This window comes from Micromesistius poutassou (assembly GCF_964030765.1).
Source record: "Micromesistius poutassou genome assembly, chromosome: 20".
In the NCBI taxonomy this organism is placed as follows: Eukaryota; Metazoa; Chordata; class Actinopteri; order Gadiformes; family Gadidae; genus Micromesistius; species Micromesistius poutassou.
Genome location: NC_140290.1, coordinates 4,698,936 through 4,716,597, shown reverse-complemented (window position 1 = coordinate 4,716,597; position 17,662 = coordinate 4,698,936). Strand labels below are relative to the sequence as shown.

General features: G+C 42.7%; 1 protein-coding gene across 1 annotated transcript; it reads right to left on the bottom strand.

The window, feature by feature from the left end:
• Positions 1–356: 356 nt before the first annotated feature.
• On the bottom strand, positions 357–17,135 carry LOC311365293 (cytosolic phospholipase A2 gamma-like; the record flags this gene model as incomplete). Its single annotated transcript, XM_084484811.1, has 15 exons — positions 357–514; positions 603–768; positions 1,224–1,378; positions 1,509–1,613; positions 1,721–1,867; positions 2,132–2,260; positions 3,276–3,410; positions 3,505–3,570; positions 3,649–3,789; positions 4,056–4,161; positions 4,271–4,469; positions 4,966–5,108; positions 5,187–5,286; positions 16,099–16,566; positions 16,687–17,135. The coding sequence occupies 15 exons, from the start codon at positions 17,133–17,135 to the stop codon at positions 357–359; spliced, it is 2,667 nt and encodes an 888-aa protein (XP_084340937.1).
• Between the last annotated feature and the right edge of the window lie 527 nt (positions 17,136–17,662).

The following is a 17,662-nucleotide window of genomic DNA, read 5'->3' as shown; positions in this document are numbered from 1 at the left end:
CCAACCGCAGGCCAAACGCTGTATGTCCCATTTAGGGCATTTAGCGTCCCCCCACACCAATATTTTCTAATTCAGTTCTAGTGATTAATGTTGGAGCTTGTCTTTATTGGTGATAGATATGAACAAAATACATTTTAAGCACTGAAAATAAAATAGCAGATCACAGAAAACTAAATCACAACTCTCTTATTTCAATTATATTATGTATGTCTACGATTGTTTACGATTCATTACTCAATAGGTATCTTGATTACATTGATTAAGGCATATTTCAACACATTTCAATTTTCAGAAAAACAATTTAAGTAGTTAGAGTAAACAACAAAAGCATTGGAGCTTTTTCACGCAGAAATGGGTCACTTCTGCTTGACAATGGCCTCGATCTCTCTCAACAGGTGCTGCTTGTTGTTTAGGACGTTTTCACCGGCCTTCTTCATCAGATCCTCGATCATCTCTGGGCTGTAAGCGCCCTGGAATGTGGAATACTTCTCTCTGTAAGCCTCCAACTCGCTCCCTGAACACATCAGACAACATTTGACTTGAATTGTACACGCTTATACAGTTTAATATGTTTAGTGTCTGTTTACTTTATTATAACCTACCACAGTTTTCGACGTTGAATAAGGGCATGTGGATTACAGTGGGGGCTTTCTTCACCCCCTTGAATACATAGAAACTCTTTGGTGAGGCAACGTCCCTTTTTGTGAAATTGATCACTGGAAAAGAAATGTCCAAATCCTTACACTCTTGAGCAGTTTCAGTCAAAGTCTGTGAAATGAAAGACATACAATTAAGAAATACATCAAATACAGCTTAACACGAGAGCAAGCCATTTGATATGTCAGAAACAAAGATTTTGACATGGATGTATTACAGTATTAAACTAATATGTTAATATTTCTTCTTGAATGTTCTGCATTATTCAACAGAAAACATAATAAATGCCGTAGGTTGCAACCCTCTAAGCACAATATTTGTTACCCACTGATCTAATCTTTGCATGGAGAGGTTGTCTGTTCAACCAATATTTCACTTCCTCACCGTCAACAGACAGTTCTTAATATTATGATATTCACAGATTATATATTACAAAATGTTGCAATCACAGAGTAACACCCTTTTGCATGTGGGGAGTTTAAGCAAGCAAGTTTGTTTTATCTTGTCCATCCCCTCTGCTATTTTTTGCCAGGGATTTGAGTGTTCTTCAGGTGTAGACTTCTTACCTCCATTGGATTTCCTTCACTGAAGTCAAAGGAGATGATGAGATCTATTTCTCGCTCAGCTCTTAGTGCACTCATGTAGGGAGAGTTGACCAGCAAACCGGCATCCTCAAAGTGAATGTTTTCACTCTTCAGAAGCCTTGGGTCAACATGTGGAGCTTAAGTCAAAACAGGAAATACGTTAATCCATGTCTAAAATACATGAAATAGCTTTTGTCAACAGTGAATGAAAATACAGTTCGCTGTGCATTGATTTCAGAGAACGCAGCATAACATCTGAAGGCCTACCTTTCATGTTATGGAGGTAATTATAATTGGTTCCCCAAGTCCAGAATAAATCCAGCAACCATTTGACAAATTTCAATATTTGCCTGACAATGAAATCCCAGATCACTTTGAAAAACAAAGTAATAGAATATTGAAGTTATTAACTGCAATTAATTGGAATTGAGTCAATGAGGCATACAAGGACAAAATACTTTAATACTTTAAATTTGTACCATTATTCAAGTCTTGAAACCAACTGAAGAACGATCTGCAAATGTCCAATGAGAGTCCAAGTGCCAATTTCTTCCTGGACTTTAGATCTTCTTCGACCCACTCATCTTTGTTGATCCTCAAATCTCTACCGCTCACCGTCTTCTTCCCTACAGCATTTATAAAATAATTAGAATCGTACTAATGCAACAAATAATTTCATCATGCATTTGCTTGAATTGCAAAATGTAATGACAGGTATTCACACATCAAGACGAAATGCTAAGGTGGTTGAGACTAAGGCCTCTATGGCTCACTAATTGTACTTAGTTCAGGAATTAACAAGAACCTGTTATGAGATGCTTCACGTAAAAAAAAATCGTAAGACTAGAAATATGAGTAACTTCTTCGGTGAAGTCACTTGCAGACGGTACCTGTGAGAATGACATTCAACTCATCCACCAAATGAGTCCAGTCCTCTCCTCTGAGGATGCAGTAGTACAGTTCTAACGCCTGGAGAATTAACCTCGGCCCATCATGGTGTTGCAATGCCACTGCCTCTCCTAAAGAAGGGTCAACATCAACATTGTATTTTATGATAACATTATATTATATGTAATGATCTTGCCCGTTCTCCCTTAAAAAACGTGTCTGGTCTCGCACAGAGAAAGAACCAAGAAATACCGGAGTCAGTGAGAGGTGACTCATTTTAGAAGGACTCCATCAAAGCAATACAAAGATGGAACTCATACTGCATGGAAATCAGACTTATATTATTGTATCTCTACTCAGGGATCACAGATGAAAACTAGCTTGAAGCTAATTATGATGTTGTGCATGGCCCCTGATAAATAAACAATAAACAAATGATTGTTTTAATAGATGGAAAACTTACAAATCAGAAAAATAAGTAACACTTACTTTTGACACTGTCAATCAACTTCTTCAAAGGTTCTTCATCATTGCTGGCAGCTGCACCACATATATAGAAAATGAATTGATGGATTGATGGATAGATGGATGGATGGATGTATGGATGGATGGATGGATAGATTACCTCCAACTAGATTATTTGCTGGCTTCTCATTCACATTGTCAAGGGTCTTCACAAAAACAACCAATTCCTCTGAAAACCCACGTTTTTCCAAGTCCTTGTTCCAACCAAAAAAGGACTGGCAGACAGCTGAAGTGATTGTGTAAATCTGTTCGTTTTGGTTTGGAAGGAACGAAGAGGACACCGGGAGGAACGAAGGAACGGGAGGAACGAAGAGGACAGGAGGAAGAGGAAGAGGAAGAGGAAGAGGACAGCTGGTCCTGTTCCTGTCCTCTTCGTTCCTCCCGGACAGGATTGGAAGGAACGAAGAGGACACCGGGGGGAACGAAGGAATGGGAGGAACGAAGAGGACAGGAACAGGACCAGCTTCCTCTTCCTTCCTCCCGGTGAAGTTGAATTGCAGCACACGGCCATCCAAACCCTTCTTTCCTGTTTACAATGGGAAACAGTGAAAACACCAATTCAAATGAATATTACCAATATCAGCAAAACAATGATTGTATTGATTTGTATTTAAATGTCACCTTCAAGCAGTTTGTTTGCGGTCTGAAGCAGAAGAGCAGAGGCACAGCCAGTAAACTGGCAGAGCTGAAGGTCTACTAAAGTAGAAAGAATCTGAACACCCTTGTCGTTCTTTAATGTCATCATGTTTTCCCCACCTAAAGACAAAATATGTTAGTACATACTGATAACATGTTACAAACAGCATGTTAGCTAACGCTGATATAATGTGTGGTATACTTTATGGCATACCTTCAAGCCATTCCTTCAATGTCTTCAGCAGGACCACCTTGTCAGCAAGAGCACTTCCACAAACACCTAAGGAAAGGAAGACTGTTAAAATAACAATGACATTGAAGGTAGCAACGGCAGTTTCTAGTTGTTCTCTTCACGTACCTTGAAGATATGTCATGTCCATCTCAGGTTTTTGCTTTGTCAGAACGCCCTTGTTGAAGATACTTCCAAAACTGGAGGTTTCCACAAAGGCTCCAGCTAGAGTGTACCCGGCCTCATCAGGGGTTAGCTCAAAGAAGGTTTCTGTACAGTCAAACATGTTAGGAACCAAGTCAACTATGATGTTCATTGAATAAAGTGCTCGACAATAATTATCTAACTCTGAAATTACTGCTCTAAAGCTTAAATAACTTGATGAATTGATAAAGGACATTTACATAATTAAAATAAAAATAATTGGGTATTGGATATTGCAAACCCTTGTGATAGTCTCAATATCTATTACTGGACATTTCCAAAACCAATTGCCAAATAGAAATGTATTGACCACACTGCTATTTGATAGTTACCGCGTAGCAAATGTTCGTATTTGCAGTCCTGGTTGATGACTGTAAAGATGGGATATGGATCTTTGTCATGGCACTTTTGGTAGTTTGAGAGGGTAAATTCGTCTATCTGAGGAGAAATATGGATCCAAATTGTTTTTTCTAAATCATTTCCTAAGATAGAAATATATGCTATAGAAATATACTTAAGAATTATATTTTGATTATTGTTTTCCTACTTTCTTGACAATCTCAGGCACTACCAGTGCAGCCCAGCAATCTGTCAGTGAGAAATTTGCATTTGCTCGATGATATTTGATCAGTTGCCCAACTCTGTCGTTTATGCTGACACTGCCGTGCCCAAGTCTTTCCCCAACGACCTTTATCTGCTCCATGTCTGATGACCAATTAGGCTTCTCATAAACAGAAGCCATGCACCTGTAAGGAAGCAGAACACCTTAATGAAAGTAAATTTACAGCTGCTGTATGTCAGAGTCAAGAGTTTAAAATAGAGAAAGCAGAGAAGAACATGAAGAGAGCAAGATACCAGGGAAGAGATGCCCTCATTGGTCACAAACAAGCCGGCAGCAGTCTCAAAATGGAAATCATCTCATACAGAGGCAGGCGCAGTTAACTATAGTTGAACTATAGCTGACAAGTTACCAGAATGATATATCTTAAATCTTACATACAGCATGTTTAAGTACATTACCCGAAAATGTCAGTCTGGCTCTGTCCTTTAGTTGCCATTCTGTCATAACTCTTCCCCTTGCTATACAGATCCTTCTCCCATCTGCCATCTGCAATCACTTAATTCCCCACACCTCCCTTGTCCATCTTCCCAGCTGAACCTCAACCTCATTTTTTGCTATTGCTGTTATTAGAAAAAAATAAGAGCTCCTTGTTTTCCATAGAATCGGGTGTCATGACCTACCATGTTGATCCAGAGACACCACTCATGTAGAGGGCAGCGTCCAGAAGCCCCTGCTCCCCCATCTGGGACAGTGAGCCCAGCATCCCAACCATGGCTCTCGCTCCCCCTCCAGAGCCAAGTATAGCGATGTTGGGTACCTTGCTCTACATGGACAAAGGATGCTTACTGAGTTGCTGCACACATGACAGTATAGACTTAAGTCAGTTCTGCACAACACTCACCAAAGTACAAGGGATGTTGTTCTTCACCAGACATTTCTGAACAGAAAGCTTTCTACCAGAAAGGTAGTTTTTTTCCCCATCACTGAGCGAATGCCCAATCCTGTTTTAGATCATATGCAAGATAATATATACTTTATTAATCCTACAGACATTAAATGGATTCAAAAGTCTAAAATGATAAACCATGTAACTCATTAAAAAGAAAAACAGGGCTAACAATTACATATTTTAATCCATTGGTATTACAAATGTATATCAACCTGACTTGTGCCATCTGGAGACCTGCTTTGCAGAAGGTTTACTAAAAAGAAATGGATTTAAAGAAGAATTAAAGAAGTTGCCCTCTTTTCTTAGTGCCACTGCTTGTTTATAACTATTGATCAAAAAGCCCACTGAAAGTTTAAATAAATAAGAAAAAACTTTAAGGAATTAATGTTGTTGTTTACCTTGACTGAGAAAACACAGCCCGCCAAGTTGAGTTGTTTGTGGTTCTGGGGCTAGGTATAACTCGGAGTGGTAAAGTGAATAAAGTTGCTTTATTAAGAGATACAAGGAAAACTGATGTTCCCTCTGGAGGTGGTTCATAAAGCATCTGTCGAAAAAAGGTAAAAATTCTGTTAAATATTGGTATCGGCGGAATGGTCAGCAACTACCAGCCACGCCTAGAGGGTCTTATTGACCCAAGAAAATCTCAATCTCTGTATTGACATGGGCGGAATGGTAAAGAAACCACGCCTACAGGCTTGTCAGGCTTAAGAGCAGAAACTAGTCAGAACACTAGTAATAATAATAATAATAATAATAATAATAATAATAATAACACTAGTCAGTTATTCTCAATTCTGTAGAATTGTGTTTCGTCAACACATATCTTGGCCAACACACGCCTCCTGCACCCGCATGCTAGTCAAAAGAGGAAGGAGTCCCAACGCTGTGGAAGGGTGTGTGTGTTATACAGTAACAAACTAGTCTGTGTTGTCGGTTTGTAGTAATCAAAAGCAATCAAACTTTTTTTATTTAATCTAATAGTTTAATATAATAGATTAAGATTATTCGTAGGCGACTCTAATCTATTAGGTTTCCAGGTTTAGGTTTTAAAGCAACAGAGTTATTTTTCGTGCTTTCCCAAGCGTGAAAATATAGAGCACAGTCTCTTCCACAAAATGAATATAGGTTAACATAAAAACATACTTGAATTAAAACATGAACCATTCTGAGAAACATAAGACACTGTCTAATACAAAAAATTTAATGTGGAAATTTTTGTTTCACTTAGACTTGGAGTGTCATCCCTAACACCATAAACATTGTTAGCATTGGGACGATGTCTGTATGGATGCCTGAGATTGCATGTGTGTGTGAGCCTGTCTACCATCTGAGGGCCTGTGTGTGTGTGTGTGTGTGTGTGTGTGTGTGTGTGTGTGTGTGTGTGTGTGTGTGTGTGTGTTTGTGGTGAGTGGGCTACCTTTGGTTAGGCGCAACCTCCAACTGTAGAGTAAATGGGCATAATCATAAATAATCGGTGATCCAGTTTCTAGTTCCATGGAAATTCGTGCCTCATGGCCTGTAAACACAGCTAGCATGTGGACAATTAACCCTGCTACTAACCCTAATTCATAGGGATCTTACGAAAGGTTGTGCATTTTGTAAGATATCATATAAACCGTTGTATGAGGACATGTTGCTCGTAAACACATATCTGGGCCAACACATGCCGCAATCAAACGTTTTAGTAATTTAAGTTACGTTCGTAGCCGACCACAATCTATTGCGTTTCCCGAAGCAATAGAGTTTTCAAACATTTCCCAAGCATGAAAATATGAAGCACAATCTCTTCCACAAAATGAATACAGGTAGACATTGAAACATACTTGAATTAAAACATTAACAATTCTTGGAAACATATGACACTATCTAACTAATAAAAAAATTGATATGTGGAAATCTTTGTTGTCTCACTTAGACTTGGAGTGTCATTATGATCCCACACACCATAATCATTGCTGTGTGTGTGTGTGTGTGTGTGTGTGTGTTTGTGGTAAGTGGGCTAAATTTCACTTTATTTCTAACATTAAGTTGAGTTCCCCTAGCCTCCCTATGGTCCCCCAGTAGCTAAAAATTGCATTAGGTGTAAAACGAGAAGTAGCTATCTTACTCCGTCTTTGAAAAAAGGATCGCTGAAACGCTTTGATTTGGCTTCCGGTCCCATATGACGTCATACAGGACCAGGTTACCTCCCCTTTCTCTGCTTGGCCCGCCCAGAGAATTTGGCCCGCCAATGAGACAATGAGCTAGGACCGTGCGAGCGCCACATGTGTGCTGCATAAAGCTCAGACGGACCACTGCCGTGGCAGCGGGGCTGGGCGGGCAGCCCCGGGGGCGGCCAGTGGCCAGCAGGGCTCAGACGGACCACTGCTGCGGCAGCGGGGCTGGGCGGGCAGCCCCGGGGGCGGCCAGTGGCCAGCAGGGCTCAGACGGACCGCTGCTGCGGCAGCGGGGCTGCCCGCCGGTTCAGTCTGTACTTAATATTGACGTGGAAGTGGAAGAACCAGAGGCGTCTGAGAACCCGACACAGTCGTTTGAGATTCATAATATCACCCGGAGGCGCAAACAGCTTTTGACCATGATAATATATATTATATTATATAGATATCTAAATGTAATATGATATTATTTAGATTTAGAGCTCCAGGACTCCCGCCGGAGCACCCGGAGTGTTCAGTGTTCCACTTGTCACGACCCCACTGTTAGTTTCGAACCGGCTCTCTGTCTAGGCAGGAGTCGAGACACATAAGTGGTAAAACCCACAGCTGGCAGGCAACTCGCTTCTGGCCACGTGGGCAGTGACTCACCTGGTTCCTGGCGAGCTCTTGTCCTTCTTTGACGTGTTGAGGGATAGCCCAAGCGTTGGAGCAAACTGTAGCCTTTCCCGGTTGGTTTATAGTTTGACATATAACATAGACAAACACTTGACAAACATACACGACAAAAGGGGCGGTCACGCCCCTCCTTTAGGAACCTAGTCCTGGTACTGTCCTTTTAGAAGGGGAAAACCTTCACCTCTTTCAGAGGGTGTTTAGGGAAAAAAAGTGTGGCACCATGCTGTCGGTTCAGCCATCTTGGATTCCCCAGGTGCCCGTATCAAGGCCAATCAAGGGAGCCACTCCCACAGTTACCATGACAACCAGTTACCCACCAGCTTAACATTACCCAACAGTAGGATCGTGACACACTGTAAACACTAGCGCATGGTACCGTGGCCAAGCTGCTCAGGGCCACACCCCCACCCTCCACCTTGACCCGCCTCTAAAAACGGCACGTTTGTGGAGAGCTCATTGTGGGACTGGCTCGTAGTGGCTGTAACTCTGCACCAAGGCTGAATTTCTTGAACGTCTTCAAGTACTGTATGAGGGGCCCACTAACACCTATATTAAAGCATCCATAAAATAGCATGCCATGGGACCTTTAAGTTCTTAAGTACAGAGTACAGAGGTCGTACGGAGGTCTCCAAAGAAATTTGTCCCGTTATGACCACAGGGGGCGCTATAATAGCATGTTTCCACTGGCGGGTGCGGGTCCGTTCATTCATTCATTCATTCAACCTTTATTTCATACTCGGAAATACAATTGAGGGCAGTCCTCTTTTTCAATGCAGCCGAGATACATAATAAAACAAGACAAAGGCCAGTGTTGGCCACTATAATGTTATGTTGTTTTTAATCCAGGAAAGGCCGCTGAGACAGGATCGCTTTTAACTCGCTTTATTTGATAAAGGTTTTGGTCTATTGTCTATTGTCTATGAAACAAAAGAGAGGAATAGTATATAACACGCGCGGAGCATCTCTAAGCTTTATATCTACGATACGCCGCCCAAGAGATTCTGCCTTCCAAAAGTTTAAGTCGTGTTCATATGGCCGTGTCCCAATTCAGGGGCTGCATCCTTCGAAGGATGCATTTGAAGACTGCTTACGTCACAGCGGCGCGTTAAGTGCTGTCCCATTTCGAAGGGTCCTTCAAATGCGGTCGAGATATGCAGCCTTCAGCCGTTTCTCAATTCGCGTTCTCGTGTGTTCTCGTGTACTTGCGTTCTCGATAAACGTCATCAGTGGTAGCCCAAGCACTGTTCCAATTCCAAGTACGCGAGAATGCGAGTACTGTCGTAAAACCCGGAAGTGTTCTCGATGCGTTCTCGATGAGGCCGTTCCACCGAGGATGCATCGGAGGTGACTCGTGTGGACTCGTGTGGACATCGGAGGTGACTCGTGTCCGCTGCTGTTCCAATTGCAGGTGCGTACTCGCGTTCTCGGAAGTCTGTACTTGAAAGTCCGGACTTGCCAATACGTACTTCCAAGTCCGCGAGAACGTAGTCCGCGTACTTGGTATTGAGAAACGGCTTTCGTTTCCCGGATTTGAAGGACCCACCGGGTGGATCCTTCATGGCCCGACGTATCCCAAGATTCATTGCGCGTTGGATTTTTTTTCAGAAATGGCACAGAGAGAGCGGAAGCGGCAGCTGCAGCGAATACATATTTAATGACAAAACTATGTAAAAACATTTTTTTTATATATATAAAAGTAAGGTTGTGACCATTTTAAATATGTAACTTTATTGTCAAAGTTCAATGACATTAATGCTAGACATATAACGTTAAACTAATTAACGTTAAGTCAACGTCCTCTTTTCCTCTTCACCCGGCGGTGAATCTTCTCCCACTCCTCCAATAAAAGATAAAACATAACAAATAAAATTATGATTTCTGGCTCCATATTTCTCCTCCGCTGTCCGGTTTGAACTGCAGCTGTCAGGGTTGCTAGGAGACAGGAGCGGCGCGTGGTCACGCAAGGTAAAGGACATTAACGGCTGGTTACGCAATCCGGAAATGCTCCGTAGGCTAGACCGTCCCATTCCACAAAGCTCGTTCGGCCTTCGGTGTGGCCTTCGCGGTCTACGATGGCCACACCTTCAAAGGTCGCGTCCTTCGAAGGATGCAGCCCCTGAATTGGGTCTAGCCCGAGAGGTAAAGGTAGGCTACAACGTTTAAACCTGCTCTCTTCATATGTGTGTCCGTTGTTGCCCCCTTGTGGCTATGGGAGCATATTACCTTTTAACTATTGTATGTGCTCGGTGCTGCTCCCTGTGGCTATGGGAGGATATTACCTTTTAACTATTGTATGTGCTTGGTGCTGCTCCCTGTGGCTATGGGAGGATATTACCTTTTAACTATTGTATGTGCTCTGTGCTGCTCCCTGTGGCTATTATATTATGGCTGAAATATGTCACAATAACAAATTCATCTGTTCAAGTGAATTATAAAAATATTAATACAATATACAAAAATAAGATAAATAAATAAAATATAACAATTTAGTTTAATAAATATGGCAAGTGACATACAAAAACGACAGTTAAGAGGGTCAAGTAAAACAATTACAGACTGAGGAGGAGGAGATTTGAAATTAAAACTTTAAACTACCCATAAGAAATGAGTGAACTAATTTGTGAAATTAATGAGTTTAAGGGTCTGTTGGGCTGAGTTCCAAGTTCTAGGGGCGTCAAAACAAAAGGCTGACTTACCCAGTTCAGAGTGAACATTGGGAACTCTGTGCTGGAGATAATGAGAGGAGCGGGTATGGTGTACCCGCAAGGTATTTCTGGACAATGGCAAAAGCTTTGTTGGTTGAAGAAAATGTCGCACAAAAGTGCATTTTGCATTTTCTACATTGTAGCTCTTTGTTCATTGTGTGTCACGCTTCTTGTTCCTTGGATTTATTAGCTGGACACACTGTGTCGGGCTGCTATGAGGTCATGATGCTTACGTAGCTGCCGCGGCTATTGCCATCTGGCTTAAACCCTAAGGGTACTGTCGGTGGTGGAAACGCGAGCCGTAACTGAGCTGGGCCAAACCGCACCTTCACCACTGGGCCAAGGTTTGCTGGGCCGAAGTGCACCCGCAGGTGGAAACACGGCATACTTTGTGGTCAAACCTTTACGGCCACAAACCGCACCCCTGAAACTTGGTATCTGGGCCTTATTTGACATGCTGAATCTTTTTGCCATAAGGAGCCATAACCCAGAAGCAAAACGTACTGCTCAAAGCTTGCCCTTCGACAGCTCGGGAGACAAATATGTGATTATTATCTCAGCCTAATTTATTTTTTGTCTGAAATGTTTCTCATATTTTCCTCCTAAAATTCACTAGGAGAAATAGGTGAGACACAATAATTAGAGGGAGTCACAACTTGCTATTTCTCAATTCAGTGTTTTTAATGGCTCCTTTGTTTATGTTTATACTTAAGTGAGTGAGAGAAGGGGAAAGGGGAGGGGGTGCGGGGGACAGTTCACCTCTGCGTCTCCCAAATGGAACGGACAAGGGGGGGGGAACGGGGGATCCACTGTTAGTGCAGATTGAAATCCTTATTGAAGCCTGCAGGGTTATGTGATGAACATACGGAGGAACGCAATCGCTGAGCTAGAATCGCAGCCCACAACCATCATCCAAAATTTGATGTCAACAGACCAAAAATAGTCTGAAAGCCTACAGAAACTATAGATAGTTAATGTGACAATCACATTATTAAAAATAGACTTGGATTTTTTTTGGGAGCATGCTTTTGCAAGTAGTTAACCACCCCACCCGCCCATATAGACGGCATGCGCCATAGAGCAATACTCTAATGGAATTAGTGGGCTAAAGTCAGTCACATCTCGAATTTCTTGCAATTGAGAAATATAAGTTTATCTTTCACTCATAAACTTATATGGGGGGGGGGGGGTGGGGGAGGGTCTCGCCCGGGGTGTAATTCAATGTAGAACCGCCACTGTATACAGTAGTAGGCTATAAAGCCATAATTTATTTATCATTCAATAGTGACACAGTATTCACATTATCACTGCTGTTTGTCAAGTCAAAGTCATCAATACGAATTTGACACCTGCATGAACTTTTTTAATAAAGGAAGACTGACAATGAAATTTCATCAAATGTAGCCAAACATCATTTTTAGTACCATCCCTATGGCATTTACCACTTGTTTGACAAAAGTTATCTGCCAGACTTTGACAAACGGTTCAAGATTTTTGCTTTAGTCGAGCCCATCGCTAAAAAAAAAGAAATTGACAGCACTGTTTCACCTGACATCTGACCTCTCGTCTGCAGTGGAAGATGAGATTTTGACAGTACAAGCTGATATTGAGCTTCAGTCCAGGGCTCATGGACAATTTGGGAACTTGTAGGAAAAGTATCCAAACATGAGGAAATGTGCTACCTCCTTGACTGCATTATTTGGCTCTACTTATTTATGCCAGTCAGCCTTTTCCTAGATGATAATTAGTAAGTCCAAATACTGTTCCACCATCACTGATGGTCATTTGGAAGCCTGCTTGAGACTAGCTTCCAGCAGCTACTCTCCAGACTATGCAACTCTGGCTGAGGCATCAGAGTATGTATTCAGTATATATAAATAAATATACGTTTAGCATTTTTTAATCTAGGTAGATCATTTTGACCTGAGGGGTATTCCATCAACCAAGCTAAATGCAAAGCCGGGCATATTTTGCTTAGCCTGGCTTCTTTCAGCTAGAGTTGCGTTCCATGAACGTCACTTAAGGGAATTTCCGCTAAGTAACCATGGCAATTTATCCGACCAAACTAACCTGGTCAGGAGCAGGTTAACTGTCAGGCTAACTTGAGCGGTGTTTCAGAGAAATCCATCTGTCAGCAACAATTGTACCATCAGAAGGTTCCGCCAAACCTAGTCCTCACGATTTTGTTATAAATGTACATATATGAAGTACAAACAGCGTATATTTTCACTAAGGGTCTAAGATTAAATGATGCAAATGAAATAATTCAATGAATTGCTATCTATTATTACTGTGGCTATTTTTTCAACACATTTTTACACAAATCTATGTATTATCGCGTAATCAGGAATCAGCGGTTGGGTGAATGGTCTCTAGCACTTGCCCTGTGATACGTGCGACCCGAGTTCGCGTCCGGAATATTTCATAGTATTCTTGGCGTTGGCTTAATTTTGTAATTCCCTTTATTAATTTAATTAATTCCCTAATAAGGATATATATAGGAAAGTTATTTGATCTCATTATTATCTCTAGTAATCCTTCCTATATTACTATAACTTGCATGAGGTTAGAACCCCGGACGACCGGGTGCAAGTCCGACACGTTAACTCGAGACTATCTCCCTGCTTTCAAATCAATGGTCAATATTAAATTTAAATATGTTACGCTTAATACTACTTATGCATTCAACAGATCGCCGATTTTTGTGCCAGGCAGCCTCCCTGTTTCTATTAATGGTTACGGTGTTCCCTTTTTGAGTTATTATATGCGTGTACTCCTCATAGACCTCCACAAGCAGCTTCTGTACGCTGCTGGAAACAATCCCGCTCTGTCCTTTTCGGACATTTGATCCATGATTCGGTTACATATCTCGTGAACACGCGTAATCCAGGATAACGTTAGCCTGGTTTGAACTAACCTGAGCAAAGCGCGGCTGAACTGCGTTGATGGAACGGCTTTAGCCTCAAGTGGAAGTTGGCGCTAGTTCTAACTGGGCTTAATCAACTAAGCGCCGCTTTTGTTAACGACTTTTATGGAATACCCCTCAGGTCATTTTGAAAGTAGCTTGTAGGCAGAAAAAATGTGGGCACCCCTGAGCTAGGACAACGCCCCTTAACTGTGGTATAATGACCGTATACCACAGCCTGTCGTGATCTATTGATTAATTATATTAAAGAAATAGTTCACCGGTGGACATATGAAGGTTTTATGAAGTAAATAATTATATGTATTATAAATGTGCAAAATAAATTGAAATTGGTTCATCATAGCCTGAGAAAAGGCAGAAAGAGTGTTTTTATGGTCTCTCTGGCTCATCCTCCAACTACCACAATGCATTGTGCTCGCTGCCCTGCCCGCCTGTTTCGGTTTGGAGGGGGGAGGACTACGAGTGGTTGCGCGAGTCGTCACGGCTGCGCGCACACGTTGTGTAAACATATCCCTGTGATACGTTGACTAGTTTAGACTTCTGCTATAATAATAGCAGAAGCAGAAATATAATAATATAATACAATAATAATTGTATGTGTATTTCCTCTTGTCTTTATTTTTTATGGACCCTGTAAGGGGACTAGCTGTGAATAAATCAGCCTGATGGGTGGCCGACATGTGTTGGGCGACACCCTAAACTTCCCGAGTGTTTCAAAGAAAACCCATTTCATTTGCATCATCCTGGTGACTCCCAGTCTCAGCATGGAGTGATCAAGGGCCAGACATTTATTGATCCATTTTTTGCGTCTGTGTGTGTGTGTGTGTGTGGGTGTGGGTGTGTGTGTGTGTGTGTGAGACCGACTGAATCTGCGTTGTGTATTTTTTAGTAAGTATAGAAGTATAGACGTGACCCAGGATCTCAGTCTGGACTCGGGAAATCCGACGTCCATTTATTGCTGGCCGCTGAAGATAAACATAAAAACAGCTTCCTTGAGAAAAGTGCCCTTAAACCATCCTCCAAGTTCTCTTCCCAAGAGAATCAGAACAAAAGGGCTTTACGTACTTACACAAAAATGTTCGAAATGAAAGAAATAAAAGACATACCTGAAGATAAACATAAAAACAACAGCTTCCTTGAGAAAAGTGCCCTTAAACCATCCTCCAAGTTCTATACAAAGCAAAGGGGGAGGGGCATTAGCATCATTACACAAAGGTCAGGTGCATACTAGCATATCGTAATAAAAGTATATAAAGTGCTAAAACACAGTTCCAAAACACTGCAATCTAGGCATTGATATTTACATGAAACTTCCATTAAACAATGTATAGCCAAAATAATTAATATAAAGAATGGTTAACTATAAGATGGTTAAAGATTTGACCACTAAATGGGGGGAAATAAATGCACACACCTCTTCCCAAGAGAATCAGAACAAAAGGGAAGAGGGCAGGGGGGGACAGGAAACTTGGGGTTCTCAGAAATGTGGGCGGGAGTACAGAAGGAGGTGGAGCTAAATCAAAGAACAAAATCAAATAGAAAGGGGCACATAAGGCAGCTGTAAAGCTAAACTTCAGGTAATACAACTAAAGGCAATTTTGTGTAATTATAATTAAAGGGATATTACACCCTGTTACACTCACCCCCCAGAATTACACAAACATTGGAACCATAAATAAAACTTGCCCAGACCGGACTGTAAACTGGCCACAAGAAAAACAAGACTTCGGCAATATTTGCCACCCAATAAAGAGTTAAGAGTACCCAGAGGTTAGCTAAGCCCCTGTGAACACTATAGACAACGTGAAGTGCCATTTACACCACACATACTTAGGCCATACTTGGACTGGGCAAATAAAAATAAATAAATAAATAAATTAAATAAATTTAAAAAAATCATCACAATAGTAGTATGTCACACCTGACACACAATGAAAATCCAGCAACAGCTGTCAAGCTAAGTGCTCATTCACTCGCCATGGGTAATACCAGGAGACACCTGTCATAAAAGCTCAAACATGGATGACAGTGGATACTGACCGAACACCCAAAACTGTTTCTAGTTGTGCCATGGACTCTATGAACCTAAAGACTGGCTTGATAACTCTCCCAAACCTCGAAATGTGGCGATCACTTGTTTGAGAACTCTGAGGTTGAGTATCAATTGCCGGAGAGACATGGGGCTCAGAGGAGGGGGATGACAAGGGGATACCAGCACCAGCCACAGCAAGCCCATCCAATGCAGGAGAGATCATCAGAGTAGGTAAGTCATGACTGCCAGTGGCATCCTCATCCCTGACTGGGGACTGTTCTTGGACCCATGAGGCTGTACGGTCATCGTCACCCTCACTGAACCAGCCATAGTGGGATCAACTGCACCACAGTCTGTCTCAATTGCTGACGCCTCAGACACAGGTAAGTTTGACATGGGGCAGCCATCATTCACACTGCCGACGCCCAGGGTATCCAGACTCTCATCCAAGGGGAGGAAGTTGACCTGGAGCAGGAGATTACGGAGGTGCACCACCCTCTCATGTCCGACTCGATCCCTGATCTTGTAGATGTGGAGAGAAGGCTTGGAGGCCACAACCGTATGAACAACTGGCTCCCATTTGTCAGCAAGCTTACACTTTCCTCTGCCACCCTTGTTTGCCACGAGAACCTTGTCACCGACGGAGAGAGGCAGACCCTTGACCTTTTTGTTGTACTGGTCAGACTGGTGTTTCTGCTCAATAGTAGAGTTCTTCTGAGCCAGGAGCATAGCAGAGTGGAGATCGCTCGCCAGAGACTTCATATAGGCATCATAGTCACAGACTGTCTCGTCACGCAGGACATTCTTGAATATGAGGTCAACCGGCAGCCGAGGGACCCTCTCAAACATCAAATAGAATGGCGCAAAGCCAGTTGTCTCATGTGCCGTTCAATTATAGACAAATGTCATTGTCTGGATCATTTGGGGCCACTTCTGTTTGGATCTGGGAGGGAGAGACCGTAGCATGTTGCCCAGAGTGCGGTTGAACCTCTCTGTGCCGCCGATCCCCATGGGATGGTAGGGGGAGGTCCGAGACTTGTTGACACCAGCCAGCTCCAGAAGTTCAGCGATGAGCTCGCTCTCAAAGTTCGCACCCTGGTCAGAGTGGAGACGCTGAGGGAAGCCGTAGATACAGAAGAAATTGTCCCAGAGCTTCTTCGCCACTTTCCTTGCGGTCTGGTCCTGGCAGGGGAAAGCATGTGCCAATTTGGTGAAATGATCAGTGATCACTAGCACATCCACAGACTTGTTGTTACTATCCTCGGCTGACCAGAAGTCAATGCACACAAGCTCCAGAGGGGCAGTGGTCTTAATGCTCTCCAGGGGGGCTCTTGCTGCGGGCTCCGGGGTTTTGCTGAGAACACATCTGTGGCAGTTACGGACATGATTGCGTACATCCTTCTCCATATCATACCAGAAGAACCTTTGACAGGCAAGAGAGAGAGAGCGAGGCTGACCCTGGTGACCAGCCAGGTCATGAACACCAGACAATGCCTGTGACTTCAGGGACTCAGGCAGGATATATTGGAACCTCTTGTGTTTTGTCAGTGGATCCCTGGTGACCCTGTAGAGGACTCCATGCAGTATAGTGAGCTTCTCCCACTGTTTCAGAACCCTTAGAGTGCACTGGCTCTCGTTGCAGCACTCACGCCTGGAAGGTCTGCGCTTCCTATCTACATAGTAGAATACTCTCAAAATGACTGAATCCTGTTGCTGATGGTTTTGCAGGTCTGCCAGTGAGAGCGAGGAGAACAAATCCTGGCCAGGAGGGATCAACAAGCTCAAGCGGTCATTCATAGAAGCAGCCCTCTGCCTCGGTGCTGAGTCCCAGTCATCACAAGAGGAGAGGAGAGAGGAGACGGCGTCCTCTGACATGGACACATCAACGGTAGCACAAGGAACAACGCTTCCTAATGATTGAGGCTGACATGTCA